General features: G+C 43.4%; 1 protein-coding gene across 4 annotated transcripts in view; it reads right to left on the minus strand.

The window, feature by feature from the left end:
- Positions 1–27,900, minus strand: part of LOC135919837 (multiple PDZ domain protein-like) — a 532,904-nt gene that overhangs the window by 145,529 nt on the left and 359,475 nt on the right. For all 4 annotated transcript variants that reach the window (XM_065453790.2, XM_065453786.1, XM_065453789.2 and 1 more), the window contains exons 18-24: positions 27,526–27,639; positions 22,396–22,577; positions 17,762–18,135; positions 14,342–14,446; positions 12,030–12,089; positions 11,251–11,430; positions 7,613–7,700 (exon numbers count right to left, since the gene is read on the minus strand). In XM_065453790.2, the coding sequence (XP_065309862.1) occupies positions 7,613–7,700; positions 11,251–11,430; positions 12,030–12,089; positions 14,342–14,446; positions 17,762–18,135; positions 22,396–22,577; positions 27,526–27,639 (1,103 nt within the window). The remainder of the gene's footprint in view (positions 1–7,612; positions 7,701–11,250; positions 11,431–12,029; positions 12,090–14,341; positions 14,447–17,761; positions 18,136–22,395; positions 22,578–27,525; positions 27,640–27,900) is intronic.

Here is a 27,900-nt window from a genome sequence, read left to right on the forward strand (position 1 = left end):
CTCAACTGTCCTGACCTATTCTCAGCCCGTGCATGACACCTCTGTGCTGCGTTTCACTGCTTTAAAAAGTTTATTTTGGTTTGGATGAGGGACAACTGAACCTGGGCATCAGCCAACACATTGTTTTTTGAGCTCAAGCTCCTTCAAAACGGTGGCAGCACGCTTCCTCTCCCCTTCATTCCTCAATGCATAGGTCCTTTGTGTTCTTGTCCTCCTTCCACCACTCGTTCACCCCAAAGACCCTTTGAAGCATCTTCTTGGTCAATTGCACAGTCCACATCTGACTTTTCGGACTCCCTAGGGGCCGCGAAAACGTCCGAAAAATTGGCCAGTTGGAAAAACCACATGCATGTCATTTACTGCCTTTAAGGGCTCAAACCGCCACAGGCACATACGAAAACGCCCTGAAGGCCTGTCAGTACACGTATTAGGCATATCGGTGCTCGCGCTGTGACAGGAAATACAGGGTGAATGCGTGTATAATTAAGAAATACATACTGTGTCCTGTGGCAATAGCCCCATCCCACGCTTATGCTTCGCTGCAATACTTTTGCATATGCTTCACCAAGTAACATTTCTGTACTAAGGCGAAGCTGACTTTCGGGAACAGGCATTATGCAACGCAGCGTGCTTTCCAAACTTCTAAGCCAATCGCGAGGACCACAAAGGCGGAGTCCATGCCATTGCTGACAGCAGTAAATTCTTTCAATAAAAAACACGGCACCTAATGGCAATATGCTTCACAGCGAACGTCAAAGCAGCTAGGCCTAGCGTTGCTGCAGTAGTGGCTACGGCTGCCAGCGGATCTGCGCGCGAGAGCGCCGGTTCGAGGCGGCGAGGTAATCAAAATGGCAGCGGTGGTTTTGACTAATGGCGTTTCGGACCTGCGATCATGGCGAAACATTCGAAAAATTGGATGCTGAAAGTTCTTGAGTCCGAAATTTCTGACTTTCTGATACATTGACTCTGTGGGTTACGTGGTGGTGCCGCGAAGCCGTCCAAATTATCAGGAATCCGGAAAGTCGGCCGTTGACTGTACACTGGCAACTCCTCCAGCCGACGACAGGACATCAAAGACGATTCATTAGGATTCCTGTCTGTTACACGAGTCAGCATTAGCGCGACTTTCAACCCTTTCAATAAAATTACAGCAAATTTTCCCTGATAGAGGCACAAATTCCCTGAGTTTTTCCAGACTACTCAAAATCCCTGAGAATTCCCGGTTTTCCCAGTTGGTAGACACCCACAACGCCTAAATAGACCTTTAGGGACATAAATAAATATAAAATAAATAAATGAATAAATAAATATGATGCTGCAAAGTTAAAACCCACACAACACAATGTGTGCACATGAACCAACTGTCATCACAACCAGTCAACACTAGGCTGCCACTTTAGTACTGTTTAGAATGGTAAAGCAGGCTGCGATGCCAAGGCTGCTGCATACTGACAAGGCATGCGGGGAAGTGGTGTGTCATGTCCTTTGTTTGACAGTCTGTGTTTTTTTTTTTCTGCTCGCTGGCAACATTTGCATCCAAAAGAAAGTGTGCAAATGAAAGATTTACTGTCAAGCATTATTTGTCAGCCTTTGTGCTCGTGACAGGCACTCCAGGTGCATGCATGCAAAGTGTGTGGACTTCGTTAAACCATAATGGCAGAACAAAATTACTACATAAACCGAAATATAAGACAAGATATGTTGTTTTCTAAAGTGTCAGCTAAAGTTACCCCTTGTCTTATAGAGTGGTTTTTATCAGAATGCAACTCGTCATCTGGCTACCTACAGCATGCATGTTGACTAATGCATAGCCAAGGTATAGTAAGTATAGTATCCATATGCAAATGTGATTGCTGGCATTTTTTTTTTTGTAGCTGTGGCTTCCTGTGCACGCTTGCCCTATCAACCTCACATGCGATTTGCACTTTTTTTGTTTTTTGTCTGATCAGTGATGAGTAGTGGCACGTAGAGACAGTTTTCAGCGACGCTCACAATAAAATCTGCAGACTTCGCCGAAGCAAACTGCAACAAGGCTGCTGAGCATTCCTGAAGGAAATGTGCGATATTGGCGGGCATAAAAAGCAAAACTATTGGCACACAACCCATATAAAACGTCATTTCGTGGGCATTGTGCAGTGTACCCATAGCTTGTGGACATACTTGCACACTTTTTGCGGAAGCATCGTGCATGCTCGCTAGTAGTGACAATGCAGTTAATTCGCTGCAAAGCTACAGCACCATCATGACAATAAATGCACTTTACCAATTTTTTGTTGTTTTTCTTTCTTTTTCCACTTTAAGGTAAGTGGTCAACCTATATTCTGGTTTATACGGTACTTTCATCAAGGTACAACTGCATTTCAGCGTAGATAATATTTTGAGTACAAAGCACTATGTATAATAAGAAACGACTGCTTTATTTTAAGATATTTATGGAGTTGAAAAGAAAAATGGCAGTTAAGCAGCCAAAGAGGCACTGAAAGTTGGGCCACCAGCAAAAATAAACACGAGGGACCATACCACCTACCATACTGTCACGATTAGATTTGCCTCTTTATACATCCAAACAATCTTATTTTATAACTTTTACGTTTTTAGCGCACGAAAAGGGATGATAAACAGAAATTCGATGCGGACACAGAGCGTCAAATTTCTGTCTCTCGTCCCTTTTCGTGTGCTAAAAACGTAAAAGTTATGGGGTACCAACATGCCCAAACTTACGATCTGTCAACTCTTATTTTTCTACCTACAAACAATTTTGCTCAAACTGGCATCAGTTAATTGCAAGTACATCATGAACTTGTGTGTGAGTTCAAAAGTATGGGAACTCATGCCTGAATTGCAGCCTTCTGCTGCAAGTGAACTTTAACGCAATTACACTCTTATCTTTCACTGCCATCTTTGTTGTAGTGTTTGCAGAATTTGAATATCCCAGTAAAGAATAAACCTCCTCTGAGTGATCTATCGCATGAAGTCTACAAGCGATGTGATGGAGATGACTGCCGCATCGACTCGTCGCCTACAAGTCGAACCACATGCAAGCGACGATTTTGAACTACGTGTTTCCAGTATGAGGGCAGCAAATATGCGCCGAAACTAGCTTGACACATGCTTTAGTAACTTATGTTGATTTCTTAAGCTGTAAAGACCAGAATAAAATATTTCTGAAGGGCTTGCAGTAGGTTTTTTATTCTTTCACATATCAAAATTAAGTTGTTCACTCGTTCCGTGTGATAACTAGTAGTACTTGACTGATCTAGATCCTGTTCCAGCTTCGTGCTATTGGCTAGTTGCTCATAGCACTTCTGTGTGATGAGCGATGAATTCTATATTTCCAGAAATGAGTGATCGAGCGACAAAGACAACTGATCTGTTCATACGATGGGCCATTTCGACGGTCGAAGTCGTCGCATGTTGCTGTCACACACAAAATCACTCTCAAGAGGTTTGCGCTTAATGTTTTCATTGTGACACCTTAGCTTATGGCCCTGAAATGTTTACTAGTGAACATCTAGTACTGTGGAAAGATATACAATAAAAGAATAAAACTAAAAAACAAGTGAAAGAAACAATTCAAAACCCCCTTTATGGTCAGTAACCAATTCCAAATGAATGCTAAAAACAAGGTGAACAGAAAATGCACAAACAGCATATGGAGCACTCCGCAGTAGTGGCGAGTTGTTGGACATAATGCAGCTTCCGTAATCTCCGTAATTGGTAAAGACCAGAGAGCGCAAGGAATGGATCAATAAACACACATCCAAAAGCTTAACAGTGTTTTCATTTTTTAAGCTTAATCCTGTTCAAGTTTCAAGCATGCAGAATGCCCCACTGTTGACCCCACATGCTTCTCTTCCACGCTTGTGCAGATACCAAAAAATTATGCAGATCCCATGCACTGTGGGAATCGAAGTAAGCGAAGCTTTCCATGCTGGATGCTTTGATTGACGGTAATTAACGGTGACGTTGACTATTAAAGCTTAATTTCTTCAACATTTGGTCTAACACGAGAGTGGTGAGTACATGTTAAACGCTACCTTGCGTGCACCACTGCTGTTTGTCTGCGTAGTACACAGAACACACAGGGAGAGGTGTTTGTTCGAGGCGTTTTTGTGCGCCATGTTTCATAACCTCTGAGAGGATTGAGCATCGTCATCGCCTCACATGACACGACACATTATGGCAGAAGTATTAAACTTGAATTGTATTATGGGGCTGTATGTGCCAAAACCGCAATCGGATTACGTACAAGGCATGCCGTAGTGGTGGATTCCGGATTAATTTAGACACAGTGGTGTTCCTTAACATGTCTCAATAAGTGCATGTGACTTCCTATTTTGCCCCCGTTGACATATGGCTGCTGCTGTCGGGATCAAATTCGCCACCTCGATCAATGCCATAGCCGCAAAGCTACCACGGTGGGCACAGAAGTGTTGATTTGACATGCAACCGCTTCCGTAGTGTCGCCTGGACCATGCGGTGCGCTTTAATTATTGCGGCTCTGCTTCTGCAAGCCCTGCATAAGTTGCCCGCTTGACATATTTGCATGGTTATTATTTTTCAGAAATAGCAGAAACGTACTGTACTGTACCTTGGAACTTAAGTTTATCCAGTTTCCATGCAACCGCTGTCGTGTCTATGGTAGTAGTGTTTTCTTGCCTTCCCACATCACCTGTTCCCTCTCCCCCCTCCCCCTTTTATGGGAACTGCCTCTTCTCCTTCCTCCTCTCTACAATTCTATCTAAGCCCCCTCTGGCCTCGCACATTCGTAGAAAGCCAAGTGCTGCAGTTTCTGTAATGCTTTTGAAGGGGGTCACGGATAATTACAGCTGTCAAGAGGCTAATGTGGCAATGCCCAGGTAACTCCACAGGGCATTTTGCGTATTGTACGTGGTGGGGTCCAAACAAGCTTTTTGCGTGGCCTTGATCCTGTCTTATACGCAGTATGCCAGACAACAGCAGCAGCAGCAGTGGGAAAGTCGAAGAAAGAGGCAAAGAAAGCTTCTCTCTAAAAAAAAGACATAAAAGTAGGGTGCAGAGCTGTGGATAGACAGCTTCTTATGATACATTATTTTCAGCAAAACAAATTGACCCAAATTTATGCCGTAAAGGGCAGTGCCATGGCACCTGGTAATCTCAATGTCGGCAGGCATGACTACTCATCAGTTTAGTTGGCTGCAAAAAAAAGGAGGCTTCGCAGGGTATTTGTGGCCTGCAGTTCATATGTTTTGAGATGCCTGATTTATATAGCATAGAATGGGAGTGGGCCATTCAAAATCCCATTGTTCAGCGTAGACAGACCATTGCATAGATATCAGACGAGGACCAACCAACAACAAACTCAGGTTCTTATGTAGCCTGAATTATGTGAATTCCATTGGTTTCTTATGGCAAAGATGACGTGAGGTAAAGAAAAGCGCCAAAGAAAACTAGCAGACAAGGCCAACGTTTCCCGCGTGCTGTGCAACCGTGCAATGCCATCCCGAGCTGCTTTCAGCTGCAGAAAACCTATTCAACCCAGTGACTGGGCAAAAGCCATCAAGGCACAGCCGGCAGAGACAAGGACTTACCTTGGCAGCACAGATGGTGAAGTGTGGGCACCAACTTAACAATGACTTTTCGGTGCTTGCACATTATAACAAGGTTGTAATGAGGAAAGTGGCATACTGGGATATAAAGAGATGGTTTCCAAGTGTGATTTCTGATGTCCAGTAGCTCCTATTTTCAACTGAGCTTGGCTACTACTTAATGCACCTTCCCACTGAGCATGACAGCTTTCCGACCGTCATCCAGCTCTCGGTACATGTGTGTGGCAAAGTAGCGTGCAGGCAAGTGGGTGTAAGCTCATTTACATTTGAAGCCTTATGTTTCAATGGCTCCACATTCCCACCATCACGCATTCCATACTCATCAAGAAATATCAGCTCTGACATGAGCTTTCCTAGGCACATGAGAAGCCTCTGGCTGACGCCGAAAATGTCAGAACCTAACATGCAGTGTACTCCACAGGACGTGTTCTGTTAGGCCCCATCATGTGTCTCCATTGAAAACAGCACTGGAACACTGAGCAACATGTAGTATGATTTATAACTCAGTCAGATAGGCAAATTTAGTGACACATTGAGCAAGCGAACTTTGCTGCAGCATATGTCACTTTGGTGGCGTGCTGCAATGCAGGAAAGGAAAGCATCCTTTGAAATTGATGGGAAATGCTGATAGGCTGGCTATTTTAGGCAATATGTATATCTGCAAAATAACACTGTAAGCTTCAGAGACGAAGACATAACGTCACTGCACACAACACCCGAGCGATGCGCTGTGCATTTGGAAATGCTGAAAATGGCAGAGCGTTGGTGCCTAACGAATGAGATGGCTTTCATTGGCAGAGGAAAAATGGCGGTTTCCATAAATGTGGATGCTTACAAAATTTCAAATCGCACACACATAAAAAAAAGTGCTTTCAGAATTAGTTGTGACCCAACACTGAGTATTCCCTTGCTTATTTTTGAAGCACTGATATCATGGCTGCGTGCTTCAACGCAGCGAAGCGAGCTTCACAAGCGCAGTGGCAGGCGACTGGTTACATCTCGAGTATCACTAAACCTTTCAGTGTGGCAGCTTGCGATAAACGCTAAAGGAAAAGTCGGTGACACAAAATTTTTTTGCCCGCCTGAGTGGGATATTAATCACAAAAGTGTAACCCAGCGGTGAGAGGCAGACAGCCACTCGTGCCTGGTTATCTCTTGCAAGTGCATCAACAGGCATGCAGTGCTGCCTATTCAATTACCGTATTTATTCGATTAAAAGGCGGGAGTACACCCCTCCCTCATCCAGCTAAGGAATTCTAGAAAAAGAACTTAACTAGGCAAACTAATATAAGGTGATATATATAGTGGCCGACAAATTATTCAGATTCAGCGGGAATTGCTCGAAATACCAAATAATTGAAAGTCCCCCCTCCCCCACTTTTAGGAAACAATGAAACTAAATCGGTAAAAACACTTTCTTAAGGTGTGCCTTTACTGCAGCGCGCGCCGTGCTGCGCGAAGTCACAGCTCAAGGTGAAATTCCCACATAACCAGCACCACTGCCTTTACTGTCAAAGTCCTCGAATTCTCGGTGCAGGTTATACGCGCAAAAACGTGGCACTGCCTCACCTGGCAATGTTTATAAGTAGCCACTATTTGCGCTGCTGTCTAAAATCCGGATAGCCAAAAGTGTGATACTGCTGCCACCTTACTGAAACAGTAAGTGAATCTATCAGCCTCACATGTAAAACCAAGCGATGGGAAGAGGGGCTGATGACATTGAGGCTAAGAATTCTGGGAAAATGCCTCCCTTTATATTTGAATAAATACGGTATATACCACGCCTGTTCCATTTGTGACCGCACATCTCCCACTCCTGAATTGCAGAGCCAATGAGACCTCGCCCAAGCATGCTAGTAAGCATGTAAAACCAAGCGATGGGAAGGGGGGGTGATGACGTTGAGGCTAAGAATTCTGGGAAGATGCCTCCCCTTATATTTGAATAAATACGGTATATACCACGCCTGTTCCACTTGCCAATGAGACCTCGCCCAAGCATGCTAGTCAAACATGCGGTCACTCACTCATGGTGTAGCCGTAGACATCTTCCTCCTCTCCCTCGCCGTCTGAGAGCTCCTCACGCTTTATGCTGCCTGCGCTGTTCATGTCGATCTGCGCAGAGAAGGCAGCAATGAGCGGCTGGCTCTCTACAAATAACTAGACGGTGCAACACCAGGCAGAAAACAAAGAACATGGCAAAAATATATATATATTGTGACGTAGCAGTTGTCACTACGTTTATTCCGACTCGAAGATGCGGCCAACCGTTGGGACGATGCGTCCAAGCTACGTCATGTCGCCTTTTATCTGACCAGAGTAGCGAAGACTTGGTTTTTCAACCATGAGGTTGATTTCACGAACTGGGGCGCTTTCAAACAGCAGCTCCGCCAAATCTTTGGCACACCGGCTGTTCGTTCCGCCCTCGCAAAAAAGACGACACTAGCAAGCAACAAACCGGTGAATCTTATACGTCGTACAATATTTATTTATGTGCCGTAGCCATACAATGTAAAGAACATAAACGTGTTGCTCGAGACAGTCAGGGTTCATACAGAACATCCGACAACAATTTACGGGCAATTAAAGAATTTCAAGAATACTCAATGCTGTTCGAATGATGTACATCTGTTGCTCGAATGGCATGGTTGCCCCAAAACAGTGACTGACTAGAATCAGTTGCTCCCAAACTTACTAAATAACCGTGAGAGCTTTCTTAATTTGCCGTAATGATTTTCTTGGCATGAAAATGCATCTGTTCATGTGATTGTCAAATGTAATTTCAAGGTTATACCTGTTTAGCCATTATAGTATGCTAAATATCCTCTTAAAATTTATTTCATCATGTTTTGCTACTCTTGCCTCGGCCTGCCAGAGACCTTCAGTAATAAACAATAATTAAGCTAACTAATGAAATAATTAGTTATTAGAAATATTTAATGAAAAATGAAAAAATAATTTATCAAGCCTGACATGGCAGATCAGAGCAAGAAGCTCACACAGTTTTTGTGACACCTGAATTCAAGAACTTGCGAACTCTGATTTGCAGGAACCCTTCCATAAATTGAACCACGTAAAATTTTTTTCTTGTTGCTATATTACCCTAATTATAGTCATTAACTAGCATATTCCTTCATTTTCATTTGACTACTATTGGTAAGAAATTTTGCAAAATGCTCAGCAACAAATAGCCAATGATACAATTTGCACTCAAAGTCTATACAGGATACTTCAACAAAAGAAGGTGAATTTAATTCATCTTCAAAAAAAAAAAAACTCCGGTGTTCAGTGGGCAGGAATGCCCAAAATGCACTCAAAGGGTTATCGGCTGCTGTTGTCACACTAAATGATTTCAGGGCTACAAATATCTCTAACATCTGCCAGCTTTTTTCTTTTCTTTTCATATATCAATTTTTGATGTAGCTCTATCAAGACGTGCTATTGGAGAATCAAAGCCTTTGCTGGAGGCCATAGTTCCAAGAAAGCTTAAAGAGCACTGAAGATGAACACTCAGTTTAAATAAGTAAAGTATTTTTTATAAACTCTATTTTTATTTATTTGCAAGAAAGAGGCTGTTTATAACAAAAACAACAACAACAACAAAAATCAAGGGTCATTTCTGTCCCACTTCTGATTTTCTGGCTGAAACCTCAGCACTGGTATGTCAATAACCACAGATTCCAAAACATTTTCTCGTATTCAGGCCGTCCCAGTTTTATGAAAACATCTCGAAATTTGATAGGCTGAGTCTCTGGTTTCTTTAGAGTGCAATGTAGTCCTTCCTTACCTATAAACAACTAACTGCACTAAAAACCTCATTATAACAAAGTGCCATGCAACATGAAAATACCTTCGTTATACACACCATTTGTTGTACGCATACGTGCTTATATAGACAAGAAGTTAATTTTAAGTTGACTCCGTTGCATTTAGTAATTCTTTATATTTGTGCTTGTTATATATATCGGGGTTTGACCAAGTTATGTAGACGCTGTCAGAACCCACAATGCGACATTGTAGTGATGCCCTCACTCCAGGGTGAAGCTGCCATTTGTGTTCTGTTCTTGCTCCTTTCCTTAGCTTACCAAGTTACCTCTTATGGTAAGAATGGCTATCTTGCTATTGCAAACTTACTGCAAAACACCTAAACTTAATATGTGCCCCTTTGTGTCCTTTTAACTCGCATGGCTATAATCTGAATGCTTCCAGTTAGGTCACATTCGAGCCAAATCAATCTTCACACATCTAGGCATTCCTTACAGTGACCATGTCCGTTTCAGAAAACCCCATGGATTCCAAGCTATTGAAGCTCCTCCTAGCAGCACATCTGACATGGTCATTCCCTAAATATTGTTCTGCTAAGACCTTCACTAGACTGTTACAAATTCACCTTTTTCCCCCATGCAATTGACACCTGGAATGGTAAAGCAAAAAAAAGTTTTGGCTAGTTGGTGGGTCATCCTAAATATGTTTTAAGTGCAAGCCTAAATGTAGACAGAGACAAAAAAACAAGAAACAATAGCACTGTCCCTGTTGTTTCTTGTCTGTTTACATTTAGCCTAGTGCTGTAAACATACTTGGAATGGTCATGATGGGGCGTTGTGTGAACTACCTATGGACGAACTTATCCCCAAATTATCTCAATATTTTCCCATATTTTAGACTCTTCGAGTTGTGACACTGATTCTTGCTACCATCAGTGATCTAGTGATTAAATTTCTTGAAAATGTTTTGCGTGTGTTTCTCTTGATGTCTTTACCAAAGCTTCGCTCTCCAATTTATTTTTTTGTCCGGCCTGAAGTATTTTATATATCCACGTGGTCTCAAGTATGTGGACCAGGGGTTCTACAAAAAAAAAAGCAAATTCCTTGGTAACTCAGACTGACAATGTGAGAAGGGCAACTGCAAGGCAATGGTTGAAATGCCAAGTCCCAAGTGCATTCTTCAGTTTGAGGTTACATGCCAAGACATTGAACCCCTGGTTAACATACTTTTGATCACAGATGTATTCACTTCTGCAATGCATTGCTGTGCATGCTGCAGTATTTGTAAATAAAGAAAACAAGGTAACTACAACTACAGTCAGTTGCCATAAATTCGACATCGAGTAATTAGAGATTTCCCTTATTTCGAAGGCACTGCAACCTCCCGGTGAGAAACTATATATTGGCTATGGAGGAGATTCATTTTCAGTTTTAAAGCAAAAGCATGCTGTTTTAGTTAATTCAACACCCACCAGCACCCCCTCACGCACGAAGCGGTTACTAAAAGCTGAAAAACAGAAGAAATTCAGCAGACGGTGCTACCTATTCCCTAGGCAACAACAGTGAAGGGAGCCACTGATGATGACGATTTGTCCTATGTTCTACTTGACGTCTCTTCTGAGGATGTTGTCAGCATTGAGGATAGTGTTTAGGTCTGTGGGACACAGACCAACAATGACATATATAGTACTTGTATTCCTGTACTGGAGTGATCTGTCGATGACAACAGACTACCTAAAGCAATAAAAAAAGATTTGCATCCGTTCGTTTTGAGGCTATTTGTTAATTAGACCTTCAGGATAACTTGACCAAAGCTTCCAGTCCCGCAGAGGTCAAATGAACGGGATTCAACTGTACATGTGAAAAGCTGAAAAAGAAGGAGAGACAAAAAAAGTAGTCACCTCCACACCGTGTACGGTGAGCACTTTCTTGGTGGGCTCTGGTGGCGGCTCCAAGCCTTCCTGGCTACCCTGGCTGGCACTCCGGCTCAGCTGAGATGTCACACTCAGGCGAGACTCGCGCGACACTGACTTGGTCACCGCCAGAGGACTGCGCTGGGGGCTCACAGCTTCCAGCGAAGGCTGCGCACACACAACAAGAAGCTGGACATGCAATGGCTGTCGGAAGGACTTCGCAACGCCTCCATCACTCCATTTCATACGTAGCGGCCAATGCTATAAGAAACGAGCGGAGGATTTCGGCGACGAACGCATCTCTCAATGGCCATCAGCCACAGTGGCATGCCTTGCAAAGCAAAGGTAAGCTTTATTCAAGGGCAATAATTTTGAGAGACCACTTTTGCTGAGACTATCGCATTCCCGAGAACACATGCGTCCTGGCACCGGACGCATCAAAGTACACAGCCAAAAACATCTCTGACACTGTGCGAAGATAGGTATCTCGGCACAGCGTCAGAAACGCTGTCAGGTGTATATGTCAACACATCCAGTGCCGAGTCGCCCAAAGCTTCGGGAAAGTGATCGCCCCGATAAGCGAAACAGCTTATAGACAACAAAACAGCCGACAATGACAACGGCCACGAGGATCCCCAGCGCAACAACGACAACATGCCAATTCATGGGGTGGTAAGCAAACAAAGCTTCGCTTTAAAAAAAGGACAGTTATATGTAGACCAAAGATGATACTTATTCTGTCAAGATGCACAAAACAAGTATCTCACCTGAGGTGAGAGTAACCGTGGTGAGGGCTCCTGGCTTGCATCATCAATGCTGTCTTTGGGCTGCACATAGTTATTGGCGCATTGGCAAAGTGATGACAGCACTACTGGCAATGCATATAATGTGACTGTTAAAATACAACAGCCATGCCGCTTGTGTTCTCCTATTATATACCCTTCTATTGTACATTATCAAGTCACGTGATTTCCCCACTCAACACCTGCACGCATTGTAGGTACTACGGTACGTGAAGAAAAACAATGCCCCTCCAACGACAGTACTTTGACGCACGGAAACATTATCTTGATCTTGTTACCGGCCATAATGCAAAAAAAAGATAAATAGACCAGCCCAATACAGAACTCAACAATGCATGAAAAATTTATTCCCTAATGTGTAGGGGGTGCACTAAAAAAATGAACACTCAGTGAGGCATGCAAGGACACATACAGGAGCGCATGTGCCTTTGTGTGCCTCGCCGAACCTTTGTCAGTTAGCGCACCTCCTGCACCGTATGAATTACCAAATTGTCCAAGAAGCAGCACTCCTAAAGTTTATTTCCTAATTGTGGTCTTCATTTTGAAAGAAACCACATAACAATGAAAGTAAAAGTCCAAATACTGTTTCTCTCAATGAATTGTCTAACGTTCATGCGACACAGGCAGCACAAAAAAAGACATTAAAGGCCAACTGCATCAAAGTTTTGGACTGCGTAAAAGGCTAGTTTAGAAAAGCACTGGCACAGCAATTTTGATTTGTTTTTTCTGTTGCAACGAGTAGCCAATGACCCAGCAGTTACGGCATGAAACCTTGTTTGCTTCAGTGTGCAACGGTTTTATATATAGAGCCTTGTTTATAGTGAATCGCCCAAGTTTCAATTTGAGTGAGCAACCAGAGGAACAACACATCTGTAAACACAGGTGGTCACGTGATCGCGTAAAACTGTGACGCGAATGCCGGTGCGTGAAATTCGTCGTTGCTAGTTGTTTTTCTCCATCTACGTACACACATGCTGCACAATGTCCTCACCATCCTTGTCATCGTCCTTATTTCATCATCCAGCGGCAACAGTTTTCTGCAAGCGGGGGTCACCACTAAGCTAGAGATCGCCAGTAACTTTTAGGCCTAGGCATTTTCAAACCAACTGCCCTTCTCACATCGCAACCCTGCTGAAATGATTGCTTGCCCTTTAGCAGCTGCCGATAGGTGGCGACACAGGTACATGCTAGCATGTCTTTCCAACAGCTGGCTTCCCTGCATATGAGGCCAAATTCGAATTTTTTTTTTTTTCTTAGAAACCAGGCAAGTAAGAGTGCTGTGTATTACAAGCTGTTCTCAACATAAAGTTTCTCACTATATTACCTAGTGGGAAATCTGGCACTACTGAACTGTGGTGTGCTTGGGAATGCCGGTATATTGTGACTTTGGATTGGCATCGTTCTCGAATAGCCAGGACGCCTTAAAGACGCACCTGGCAAGCCCCGTTCTGTCTCTCACAATGATTCATTCCTTACTGAAACAGCGCCTAAAAAGCTGTTTTAGCTTTATTATTACACAAAAACATGTTTTGTTTAATTATGAGAACCTGTTATTGTATGTACAATTACATGAAACGCAAAAAGTATCAGCAGGCTGCAAAAGTTGGAGGACAGACAACAAGATTCTCGCTAGCTTTGAAACAGTTTGTCATCTTATGCAAGGAAGAGGTGGGGCTTGCAGACAGGACACACTTCTCTACTCTTGTGTCCTGTCTGCACGCCTCAACCTCTTTCTTGCATAATGAATCCTTACCAACTAGCTCAGCTTTCTGTCGTTCTAAGTTTGTCGTCTGTTTTTGCTTTTCTTCACTTGGTTATGCATTGTAGGTGAGTAGGTGAGGAACATGTAATATGAGGGAATGAAAACCTTTTATGAAGATTTTAGTTTAGGAACGCATTATTTGTGCAGCCATATCCACGCTTTAGATGAAGCCTCTTACAACACCAGCCAACACAAGCCTCACAGACACATATACCGTCATTCCCATGACGGCATAGCACCCCTTAGGAAACTCCCATAGACGGTCGCGCCAGATTTCCCTCTAGGTGTTATAGTGAGAAACTCTGGTTCTCAGTGACAGCACACATCCGGCTGTGAATTTTCACTGACGCACTGGTCATACGGCCTGCTCAGTGCTCCAACACAGGCTGTGTTGCCAGCTGTTCTTAGATTGTGATTTGATACAGAAGCCGCCGTAGCAGGAAAACCGTTGCAGGACTTCTTCTAACACCTTCGGTGGTAAAAGGAGACGTCAAAATTTTACTGCAACTCTCACCGTGGGTAGGAGAGATTGTAGCCTGAACTTGACGTGGGCCCCAGTGTTCCGAATCACCTCTACAGCTCGGTCGTGTGTCGCATCTCGGAGATCAATGCCGTCCACCTGCGTCGAAAGCATTTGACTCGTGAGCATAGGTACTCACCCACATGCATTCTCATGTACCCTCACACTCACTGGCACTCACTGCCATTCATAGTCGCCGCTACTCACTATGATTCAGACATGAGTATTCACTTACACTCATACCCATGTCTGTTTAAACTCACTAGCACTCACTTACACTCATAGTCACACTTACTCACACTCATTGGCAATCACTTCCATTCATACTCACGTCTATTCACACGCACTCATGCAGATCTCTTATACGTGTGCTGAAGAAACCTCGCAAAATATGAAAGAAGTTATGTCACTACACACTTGCACATTTAGTACACAGTGTTCTCAACCTTGTTTCCGAAGAATGAAGCTCACATGCCCGTCATAACATCCTTTTAACACAATTTGCCATGCTGTGCTCACACTTCTGCCCTTAATGAACACAACACTTTATGTGCATCTAGTGAAATGCCGTTTCATTGCTTTATTAAAGCGAAAGCTTTACTGGCTTTCGCTTTACTGGCGATTTCGCCGTGGCCGTGCTCCGAGGAGGCACATGACGTTGCGTTCACCTCCGCTCACTTCGCCTGCTGCATCACATGCCTGATAACATGTCGAAGGATTGAAAAGGAGATCTCGCGTGTGCCACAACCACAGTTGAGGTGGCAGTATGAACGGCGACAATTCTGATAAGCAGGAGGAGGCCTGGAATTGACATCGGAACGAGATGAAGAGGAAACCAATCACCCAGGAAACAGACGAACAGCGTGCCAAACGACTGGCTAAACGCCGCAACGTAGCTAGACAACCAGACTAACCTGGACTTGCAATCAAGATTAACCAAGGCTAACCATGCTCAGTTGGCCAAACATCCATTTCTTCACCATATTACTTCGGAGAGCGCACAATACTACTACCAACTCTTCTCATCTCTGCCATCAGATGTGGCTCAAGAGCTGGCCGATGTTAATGCCAAGCCACAGGGTGACATGCCCTACCAACGGCTCAAGCAGAAGATTTTGGCACGCACAATGACGACCAAGCGTGTGCGCCTCTAGCAGCTCTTCCCTGGTGAACAGCTCAGTGACCAGCAGCATTCACAACTGCTTAGCAGCATGTGGATGCTTTTGGGCGAGAGTAGAACTAGCACGAACAGCGCCCTGCTCAAGGAGTTGTTCCGGCAGCATATAACCCAGTCCATCCGCCTCGTTCTGGCTGCTGTAGACGCGTTGTCCCACAATCGCCTTGCTGCGTTGGCTAGCAATGTATATGAGGTCGTCTCTCCAACTGTAACAGCTGTCTCCAAGACCCCAGAGCCTTCTGCTGTTTCAAGGTTAGAGGAGCATATCAACCACCTCGCTGCTTCCACAGCTGCTCTTTAGACGACGTGACGTTACCAACACTCTCTGCACCCAAGGCGTCGTTCTTCTCCATGCAATGACTTGTGATGTCTATCGGCTGCCTCTTCTATCTGCTAGTACGACAGGATGTTAAAGCACAATGCCAGGAAATTCACTTCGCCTTGCAGCTAGTCCGTAAACGGCCAACGAGATCACTGCCTGTGACCTCACTCCTCAACCTGGCTGCCTCTTCATAATTATGGTCCAAATCTCTAGGACGAGGTTCCTCGTGGACACAGGAGCAGAAGTAAGCATGCTGTAAGCAATAACGCGGATTTCCGGTTAAAGTCTACAGGACAAACACTACGTGCCACTAACGCTTCATTGATAGCCATGTGCGGCCTTTGTTTATTGACTATTGACCTGGGCCTACGTTGCACGTTTCAGTTGGTGTTCATAATAGCCCATGTAGTGAACCCCTTCATTGGAACCAACTCCGTTTGATCTGTTTGAGTACGTGTGGATGCATTATGGACTTCGCAACACAGCTCGAACTTCCCAACAGTTATTGCAGAGGTGATACGCAGGCTCCCAACTGGACTTGGACACATCACCTCAGCCACAACACTACCTTTGTGCTTCCAGGACTGTGTGAAGGTTCTGTGCACCGCACCTCCTTGCATATTAGGCTGCAACATCTTTGTGCACCCTGACTTCATTTCTGCGACTCAAGTCTTTCTCCGGCGTGATGCACTCAAGGCACCTTTGACACATGCCTACGATGGGCCGTTTTGAATCCTACGACGAACAGCCAAATCGGCAAAGATTCTTCAGAATGGTTGTGAGGAAGTCGTCAGTCTGGACAGTGCAAAACTGGCCTATCAAGAGATGCCTCATCGCACCTTATCAGTGGGTATTGATGTCACCACAGTCACTTCCCCATGCACAGCAGACTTGGCATCACCTCACAGCAGTGTCTGTATTAATGTCCCATCCAGGCAGGGTGCCCTGTAGTGGCTGCTTCTGACAGCTTAAGGAGACTTGCAGAATTAGCAAGCATAACAGGCAAAAGAGAATAAAGATGTGCGTTTCGTGGAGTGCGCACAAGCCCAAACCGAAACGGGTGGCAGTTAGGCATCGAGGGTTAAATGTCTTGTCGTGGTGCGCTGTTCCTGCAAACTTTACGGAGAACTAGGACTACTTCATCACCACACAATAGAAAAAAACACAACATAGTTTATCAGTGGATACCAGGCCATTGCGGCATCTATGGAAATGACCGTGCAAATGAGGCCGCCTGATCTGCTCATGATGGCCTCCACTATGTAGCTATACCGTTATCTAGAACAGACGCAACTACAGGTTTTTGTATGCCCCCATGTGAACATACTTTCACAGTGGAACTCGATGAAGTTTACCAATGCCTGTCTCAACAACTTGGATCCGAATCTACAGCTACGTCTTCCATCAGGACTATCTAGAGCTGTGGAGACGCTTCTGAGCTGTTTGTAGCTTGGCATGGCCTTCACATATGCATACTTATTTTGGATCGGAATGGCCAACAGCCCTACATGCGATAACTGTAGCTGGTAGGAAGCAATCACCCACTTTCTCTGTGAGTGTCCCCGTTTTGGTGTGCCCAGGAAAGAACTTTCAAGAGTGCTAGATAGTCTTGAGAAACGCCCTTTGTTGAAGGAAAGGGTCCTGAGACTCTGGTCGAGACTTTCCTCAGCACAGAAGACTGTGAAAGCGTTGTTGCGCTTCTTGCGGAGAACTGGTCTTAGAGACAGATTTTTTTTCCTGTATATTTTTTGCTCTTTACTTCTTTTGTAACATGTCTTTTCTACTGTGTTTTACTCCCCTTGCCCCCTTCCCCAGCACAGGGTAGCCAGCCGGTCTGAGAACTGGTTAACCTGCTTCCTTCCTAGGGAGAGTTGGCAGCTATGTAAACAGCTTATGAAATACGGGTTCCACTGACCTCAAGGATACGATCGCCACGGCCAAAGGCGCCTAGCCTTCCTGCTGGACTGTCTGGCAGCACATTCTTGACAAAGATACCGGATACACCGCTGCGGCTGTCGACGTGCCCGCCGTCCTGCGAATGCCGGAACAGGTCGACATGTCCGCCCACGATGCTGATGCCCAGGTTCCGCTGCTGAGGCAGCTCGCGCACCAGCTCAACCTCGCGCTCGGGTCCCCACTGCTGGTGCAGGGGAGAGGACGGCTGCAGGGTGGGGCCGCCAAGGGAAGGCGACAGCAGTGGTGACGGCGTCCGTGCCGGCCACGGGGGGTGAGGGGAGGCACTCGGGCTGGGTGTCGAGGTCAAGCTCCGGCTGGATGGGACCAGCAGCTCTGCACAAAAAATCCAGTGGACTTCTTACCTCAGATAGTAGTGTGCAGAGATCGCATCTACATAGAGCAACATACGAGCACATATGAATGGCTGGAGAAGATGGAATAACAGTCGATTTAATCAAAAACGGAGGAGACACACTGCTTGAAAAACTGGCGGCTCTATATACGAAGCCCCTATCGACTGCAGGGGTCCCAGAAAACTGGAAGAATGCCAACATTATACTAATAAACAAAAAGGGAGACGTTAAAGAATTGAGAAATTATAGGCCCATTAGCCTACTTTCAGCATTGTATAATATATCCATCAAGATAATTTCCAATAGAATAAGGGCAACACGTGACTTCTGTCAACCAAGAGAACAGGCTGGCTTCGGGAAGGGATACTCTACAATGGATCACGTTCATGTCATCAATCAGGTGATCAAGAAATCTGCAGAGTAGAATGAACCTCTCTATATGGCTTTCATAGATTATGAAAAGGCTTTTGATTCAGTAGAGATACCAGCAGTCATAGAGGCATTGGGTAATCAAGGAGTACAGAAGGCATACATGGATAACTTGGAAAATATCTACACAGATTCCACGGCTACCTTGATTCTCTATGAGAAAAGTAGAAAATTACCCATAAAGAAAGGGGTCAGGCAAGGAGACACAATCTCGCCAATGCTATTCACTGCATGCTTGGAAGTATTCAAGTTATTAAACTGGGAAGACTTAGGAGCGAGGATCGACCGCGAATACCTCAGCAACCTTCAGTTTGCAGATTACATCACCCTGTTCAGCAACTCTGGTGACGAGTTACAACAAATGATTGAGGACCTTAACACAGAAAGTGTAAGAGTGAGGTTGAAGATTTATATGCAGAAGACAAAGATGATGCTCAGAAACCTGGCAAGGGGACATGAGAGTTTAGGATCACCAGTCAGCCTCTAGAGCCTATGAAGGAGTATGTTTACCTAGGTCAATTACTCACAGCTCATGAGAAACAAATTTACAGAAGAATAAAAATGGGTTGGAGGAAACCGCAGACATTGCCAGATCCTGACTGGAAACTTATCCCTGTCATTGAAAAGAAAGGTGCACGATCAATGCATTCTACCAGAGCTAACATATTGGGCAGAAACTTGGAGATTGACAAAGAAGCTCGAGAACAAGTTAGAGACCAAGCAAAGAGTAATGGAACAAAGAATGTTAGGTGTAATGTTAAGAGACAGGAAGAGAGCGATGTGAATCAGAGAGCAAACGGCTTTAGTCGATATTCTAATTGACATTAAGAGAAAAAAATGGAGCTGGGAAGGCCATGTAATGCATAGGATAGATAACCGGTGGACCATTAGAGTTACAGAACGAGTGCCAAGAGAAGGGAAGTGCAGTCGAGGATGGCAGAAAACTAGGTGGGGTGATGAAATGAGGTATTTCGCAGGCGCAAGTTGGATTCCGTTGGCACAGGACAGGGGGAATTGGAGATCGCAGAAAGAGGCCTTCATCCTGCAGTTGACATAAAATACTAGGCTGATTATTATTATTATTATTATTATTATTATTATTATTATTATTATTATTATTATTATTATTATTATTATTATTATTATTACAAAGCTGATGGTACCATGAACACTGACTGCGTACAACTATAGTAGACTTCAGTTAATCGGACCACCGTAATTTAATTTTTCAGTTTATTCAATCATAACAGAAGTTCCCAACTGGCACATATGTCTATTGACCATTACTTTAGTTATTTTGATCCTGAAATTAGCCCTCGCCAGATAATTAGAGCTTGACTGGTGAGCACACGCACACCTGACTTCATTGGTGACCGCAATGGCAGCAGGGTCTATCTTAGTGGCGCCAGGAAACAGTGAATGCATCAAAGACATGTTTATGCTTTGCCAAAGACATATATTTTTCAACTGCCTTCAGCAGATTTCTAAATGAATATGGCAGCTTGCAATTAATGACTGTGTATTTATGCAATTCTAACCCACACTTCCTTTCCCGATAAAATTGGTCTGAAAATTGGCTGTGCATACCAATCAGATACTGAACTGAAACCCCGTTCACATGGTTAGCAACGGCCTACTGTCAGAGCAGTTGTTGCATCAGATGGCAACAATGACGTGCCACTGCCAGACGTTTGCTACAAGGGCTAATTCAGAAGATATAAGTTCCTTTATGTTCTAAGTTGGCAGCAGGATCGTTGCATTATGTGTTTTTGGTGTCCCAGAGACTTACTTGCATGCACAGTAGGACAAATTGGGAAAGTGGCTAGTTTCTTGCCTTGGGCCACCAAACTGTTTGTGATTCTAGCAGAATTGTTAGACAAATGCAGGATATCAAATTCAATCAATCCATCATTCAATCAGCATTATTAGTTGAACATACATACATACCGATAGCCATGAGGCTAGTTGCCAGTACAAGGCAAACTGCACCTGCAGGCATGTTAGATTTTTTTCCTTTTTTTTTAAGTATGTCCCTGATAATTCAATAACTGTAAGACGGATAGTCGGTTGTGGTCAATAGACAGTGATAAAAAGCAGTACAATATTGATAACAACGGGCATTAGGCATAAATAAAATTCCATTCTGTGTAAGCAAACTCTACATGTTTACTCTTCTGATTGCAAGGATAGGAGACATGCTACATTGTTTGCGTCATATAACAGGTTGCCCATGTCCAGGTGCACCACTGTTTTTCACAACAAACCCAAAAAAACTGGGTGCGTGTTTATTTACAAATATACTAATGTCTCAAACTTTAGACATTGCAGGGGTGGACACAGAAAAAAAGAAACAAGAAAACTACATCAAAACCTAAAAATAACATGATGAAGCAATTCCTTCGCAAACTGTGGAAATCATAGCTTCCACAACAAAGCACTGAGAGTGTTCTGTATTTCAATTGTTAATGTATATAAGGAAAACCTGAAGCAATTCACACACCACTTTAAAAAAAAAGGGGGAACGGCAAGCTTGTCTGTTATATGGGTAAAACGTGCAGAGGGGCTCCTAAATGCAAAAGAAGCTCGATGCAAATACTACGACCAAGCACAAGTTCATACAGCATGATAACCCAGTCACAGGTGCATCTGTGAGCCCAAGATTCAAATGATAAAGTATTGGCAGGCAGTGAACGTGAGAAACTGAAGGTAAGATTAACTAAGAATGCTTTCTCTTGGACAAATTCAGGCTTAGACACGTCAGATACACAACACAGTGAGCAAGCAACTAACTTATGTATACTCTAGAATGCTCAGGTTCCGCGGCACATTAGAGCCCGGTAAATACTGTCAAATGAAGCACAGCTGTGCTTGAATTTTATTTCTTTAACATTTTTTTTTCTTTCTGCATCTTCTTTGCATTCAACACACCTAATAATTTTATCAATTTCATAGGTCCTGCCAAGGGTGAATTACTGGCCGTGGAGTTCACTAGCATTATTGGCAAGGGTACAAATGACACACTGTGAAAACCAACTGCTCATGTCTTAACAGTGCGCATCCTTGAAATTATTACTGCAGTAGTATTTCATTAGGACCAATCATTTTAAGCCCAAGTATCAAAGAGGGCTAACAGTGCCCTGTTGACATGTATAGTAATTTGAATAAGTAAATTTTAAAATAAATAAATTAGGTGCTTGCTTAGAAGACAGAGAAACACATCGGCTGCTACTGTTCCTTAAAACAGGAGAAATCCATTAATTTCATCCAGCACCACACAGAAAAGACTAATTTCGGAGATTTACTCACATGTGTGTGTGTGTGTCTCTTTTCTTTTTTAAAGAATGCATCGACCTTAGTAGCGTCCATGCACAATCAATTACTTTTAAATAACAAAAAAAGGTCCACATGATACAACTGCATTTGCAGAATGGAACCTTTTCCTAGTTGTAAAGCTAGCTTTCTGGCAAAGCAGTTTTGCACGCTTATGGCAGTGTAGTCTTTTCTGCAATCATCATGTACATGCACAGTATGCTACCTTATGACATGAAAAAATGTAGACAATACTCTCGTGATAAAACGATGTGCAAGAGATAAGCCTCAGCATGTGAACTCTGACCGATGCCACCTATGTTGGCCAATGTGTGATGCCGAGAAGCACACTTGCAAATTAGGAAAAGGGTCTTTTGAACAAATAAATCAGAGAGATAATTTGTGCTAGCCCTCAGTAATATTGTGGAAATTGCATCTGCTCTACCCTCAGCTCGTCCCAAACGTAAAACTGCCGCCAACTATGCAAACGTGCAGCGCTCACCTTTCGATGATGACATGGAATCCCTAAGTGAAGGCACGTACGAAGAGGCAATGTTGTGCACTGCAGCCACCATCGTCTCCATGTCGGGAGCCGTTGAGTGTCGCCGTGGAAGCGATAGGCTAAGCAGACCGGTCGATGGCACAAGTAGGGATGTCCGGCGAGGTCCCGGCTCTGACGTACCCCTGTATGCACCCCCCCACACACATACCACCCCGGGGAGAACAAGATGAGCACAAACACAGATCCTTCAGCTTCACTGGAGGATTAGCCAACCCTCAGGCAAGCACCTAACAAGATTAAGAGGAGAGGCCCTTCGTGGCTTCTCGCACGCCAGCTCAACAAAACACACGCACACAAATAAAAACACAAAAGTAAACGACACAAACAACAGCCACTGTAAGTCCTGAACAAAGCGCAGAAGAATGTCACAGGCACAGTACAGCGGTGTCCTTGCAGTGAAGACTGCTGAAGTCAAAAATGAAGATACGTAAAAATAAAAAAAAAAACAGGAAAGAAAGGAAGAAAAGCTCAAGGTGTGTACAGCTGCCCTGCATGCAGGTACGCTGACTTACTGCAAATTCTCTTCTTTATGAGTGCAGACACTGCAGAACAAAATTTATGTTTGCTAATAGTCTGGTTTATTTAATTTCTTTAAATTGCACTCAGCTGAGCTTTCAACCCAGCTGACCATCTAGATAACATATGGCATGCTTGCTCAGTTGATTGATTGACTGATTTATTGGATGATGAATTAATTGCTCAATTGATTGGTTGATTGACTGATTGTTACTCTGTACTTTTAGAAGTTCCAGCCTCCTACTTTCAGTTCCACACTCTTCTCGCTAGAATGAAAAAAAAGAAAGAATAGAAATCTGAAACTATTGGTAAATTTTTACCAGTTGCGGCTCAAGGCCTTAAATGGCCCCTCACCAGGTCTGGCCATTTTGAACTGACAAGCGCAGTGCATACAATGAGCACTAAGTATCGTGTCTTTCCATGGCATCCCTACATGCCATGGAAAGAGCTTAAATTTCAAACCAAATGCTGTTTAGCCTCCTTGTGGGCGCCACAATCCCAGTCAGAGAGTCGACGTCAATTGCACAAGTGTGCCTATGTACATGGCAGTGCTGTGATGTCACTTACAGTGACACGTAACTTTGAAAACTATTCTTGGCAACATCAGTTATTTGTTTAAAAGAATCTGTTGCTTCAATTGATGAATTAAAGTTCACAGAAGTAATAAAACAGAAACCGAATGTCTGCCTGTTTTTATTTCACTTCGCAATGGAGCAAGAGATATGCACTTCTGTTTTGTTTGCTTGTTCCCATGTTGTGCAGCCACGCACACAGAGAACGAAACTATGTAATTTTCTACCGTATTCTAGCACTGCGATCACGCTCTTCCATCCAATTACGTGCACCTCAGTGCTCATGATTGTGGCTCTGACTTATACCGCTAATCAGGCGTTCTAATGCAGAGCCCCCAAATGCATGCGAAACCGTCACCGGAAGCGTACCGCTCAACAAAAACGCGAGAGGGAGAGTAAACATTAAAAGAAAATGGGGCTCGTGACGTATGCGTCACGCACTCCTCCAGCTCCAGTATGGGAGAATGCAGGGAAGGAATTTCACTTGCAGAGGCTAGATGAGGGAAAGTGGAGAGAGTGTCTATGTTGGTGGTGATGCTCGCCTCGTGAAATCATGGGTTCCCGGGTCTCCAAATATTTCTACCTCTGCTATTAATGAGCTAATTCGAAAACTTCTTGTGGTAGGACACTCCTTAGAGGGCACATAACTTCCAGCATATAACCAAAGTTTGTTATGTGGCCTGGTGAGGGGCCCTTTAACTCTTTCCGTACTGAACCCATTGGGCATTGTTGGCCCGCTAACAACGATTCAAAACGCCGGTTTCGAGACTTTCCGTGCCGCCCATGGAATCCCTGTGCTATTGGACGTAAAGGAGAATTATTCATTCGTTTTTTAAGCAGTTTGCTTTTCCCCCCCCGTGCGGTGATTTCCGAACACACTCTGAAGTTTTCAAGGTTGTCAAAGTAGCAAGCAAAAATGGCCACCCGCTATTGATGGTTTGAAGCGCCCCTTTCAAGACCTTCCGTGCCACTCACGGACACTCTGTGCCATGGGACGTGAAGGAGGAGAACTATATTTTTGTTTTCTAAGCAGTTTGCTTTTTCCCCACAAGGTGTCAATTTTTTAATGCACTCTGAAGTTTCGCGAGCATCAAGGGAGAAAGCAAAAATGGCCACCTCGGCGCGTGCACTTCGAAAGATCGCAGATCTCATGATTCCGCTGCGTTTGCGGCTGATTTTATCAGTGGATTGGACAGCGGCGAGTCTTTTGACGTCCAACTTTGACTCTGAGAGCGACAACACGCAAGCAAGCCTGGAATATTGGCAGCCGCAGCCTGGCACACCAAACTGTAGTAAATTTTTCTAGTGGGAAACCTGCTGAATGAAAACATGATTTCTTGGAATATAGTGCCTATTAGATGGCAATACATTTTGCATATCTCATAATGTTTGTTAAATTTTTTTCTTAGTATATACAAACATGTCTTTACAAACTTTGTTCAGTTTTATCCCACAATCTTCATTTTGGCAATTTATATCTCTTTTAGGACATGCATCTCGTTTACGAACTTTTATGTGTTGAAAGTGCATTCATTCTGCTTTTTGTTTACGTATTACATAAAATATTGAGTGCAGTAGTTCCTTGAGACAGAAATATCTGGCGTAACCTGAAAAAAGACACCCATTTTCCCCATGGTACGGAAAGAGTTAAACAGTACACTAATTGGCTGTAAATTTAATCGAAATAGTGGAGGAAGAAAGAAAAAGAGATGACACCCTCTGACGCAAACATGCCCAACATAAAGCTACATCCCATAATACACATGCTAACCAAAATATAGTTCAGAAGGCATAATGACAAGGCTGCTCATACTATATAAACATGTTTCCCAAAGATAGCGTAACTGTACCAAACAGTCATGCAAAAACATTAACTCTGTAATTACACAGAATAAAATTGATATATGTTTTCCTGCTCAAGGTTGAATTATTCATCAACTTGAAGGAGGGAAATGTTGATAGCATGGATATTAAGCAAGTTCATCAGAAATCCACAAGTTGAAGTTTCGCCCTGCTACTTTCCACGAAGCTTCTCAGATTGGTGGCCTCACACAGGCTGGCTCACGCTGGCTTCCTGTAACCTCATACATTAGAGCAACTGAACATGGCAGAGTGACCAGACGGTAGTTTCAGTTTGATCATCATCATCATCATTTATTTACCCTTAAAGGCCCTTGGATTAGGGCATTACATAAGGGGGGGGAGCAGTCGTTACATATGCAATGGTCGGTAACAACAAAAAGCAATACAGAGTGCAGGATACATGTTCAACATTAACATCATTTAGTAACATCAACAACTTGGATACAAACAACTTGGAAACAAAACAAAAAAGCAACTTGGAAAGAACAACTTGGAAACAAAACAAAACAGAGAGACAATCCATGACACAATCCATGAGACAATCCTCTCTTATTTTTTGCAAGCTGCAAGGTTTGCTATTTGAGGCAAATGTAAAAGCTAACTTTGTAACATTCCCAGACCTGCAAAACCTTACCAGTTGTAAGATACTATGGTCAAAGCCTAAAACAAAAAAATCCGTGAAAAAAATACTAAAATTGTTTTTGTTACTCAAGATGGTAAATGTTTATTATTTTTTAAACATTTGGATGAGTTTCTTCTGTAGGGACACTGTGAGCATGTACTCCACTCTCTCTCAACAGTAACAACGATCTGCACAACACAGACGAATATTTGTAAAGGTAAATTGTGAAATATTCATGCAATGGTGGCTGAAAATTCAGATGTTCTTATACACTGTTTAAAGAGTGGCTGGCACTGATGCGGGCAATAAATCCAACAGATATGAAAAATATGGCTGAGAAATCAGACTGTTTTGAAATTGATTTCGCCCTAAACTGGATGCGAATAAAAATTTCAAAATTATTGGTGCAAGCTCTAAAAAGTGGGCATTTTACATTGAAGTGTACGCATACTGCTGAAGTTAGGTAGATGGAAATGTTTCCTTGCGTGAAAGCTGGGCCATTATAGCCTATTTAAACAGAACAATTATGAAACAAGTTACCAACAGAAGTAAAAAAATTATTTGTTACAAAACTAGCATTCACTCTGTCACATTTTCATCACTGAATAAATGAAGACACAATACAGGTTTATATCGTCACATTTTTTCATAACACGCTCATTATGTTTATGTAGAATGATCTAGTCTATAGTCTAATGACCTCTTTTATGCAGGAGTTAAGGGGTCCTGCCTTTATAATATGCCCAATGTAAAACTATCCATGCAATAAAAGAACTTGTGACATTACGTCACTATTTCCCTGTTTCCAACGTTCCATTTTTCGAACTGTTAGTTGACTCGGCCTCAAGATGCCATCTGTCAAAAATGTGGTTCAAGCAATGTAGTGACTCCATTAGACAGGCAGGTGTTGATGCCAGGTTCAATGCCTTGAACCAGAAAAATTCTTCAGCTGTGAAAGCTGCTACATGAGGAGAATGAAATGGCCTACTTTATAGCATTGTATTGCAGTTAAGCCACTTTTTTTTAATGCATGAAACTTTCTTTCCATCGCAGATTCCTGATAAACAGTTGCATATAGGCTAATTGGTTCTTGGTCATGTATGTGAAGTTGAGCTGCACGGTACTAACATGACAAACACAATTAAGACACCACCTTATACTGTGTGATTGTGTTTTAATAGTATGCACCTTGTTAGCACCATGCAGCACAACTTCTCATCAAAAAGAGATTTCTCTAATAGCCATAATAGATAGCACACAACTGGGAGCAGACGGACAGAGAATAAGAAAGACGCAAGACACAACGCTTTGTTCCACTGTGTTTCGTGTCTTGCCCCATTGTTCATCCTTCTGTCTTCAATGTTAGGCTAAGTAAGCATACCCAACCTGCCTAAACCACCACCGTGCTAAGATTTCTTCAGAACTTATTTGAGTGATTTATACATCTCTCGTTTGCAAAAATCATGATGTGTGACGACAGGCATAACAAGAACTCACGCTTTGGCGACCTCCTCCTTGAAGCCATTCACCTTGCGCAGCTTGACCTTCTCCACCAATGGACTTGGTGGCGCGTCAACCGCCTCCCCTTCCACCTCCCTGAGGTAGTTGATGCTGCAAAGAGGGTTGTGTAAACAGAGAGCCTGTGATGACCCTTTCCCCGCATATGAGATATAACACGATATTGGATTTCTTGCGGCTGTTCTATTTTTTTTTGTCCATGATCGATTTTGACTGCCTAATCACCTCTGTCACGTCATTGGATGGCCGCTGCGGTAGCTGAATTAGTAATGCACTGTGCGCGTAATGCAAAGGATGTGGGTTCGGCTACCACCTGCGACAAGTCGTTTTTCATACACCTTCATTTCCCGTCTC

Source organism: Dermacentor albipictus, chromosome 9, assembly GCF_038994185.2.
Source record: "Dermacentor albipictus isolate Rhodes 1998 colony chromosome 9, USDA_Dalb.pri_finalv2, whole genome shotgun sequence".
Classification (NCBI taxonomy): Eukaryota; Metazoa; Arthropoda; class Arachnida; order Ixodida; family Ixodidae; genus Dermacentor; species Dermacentor albipictus.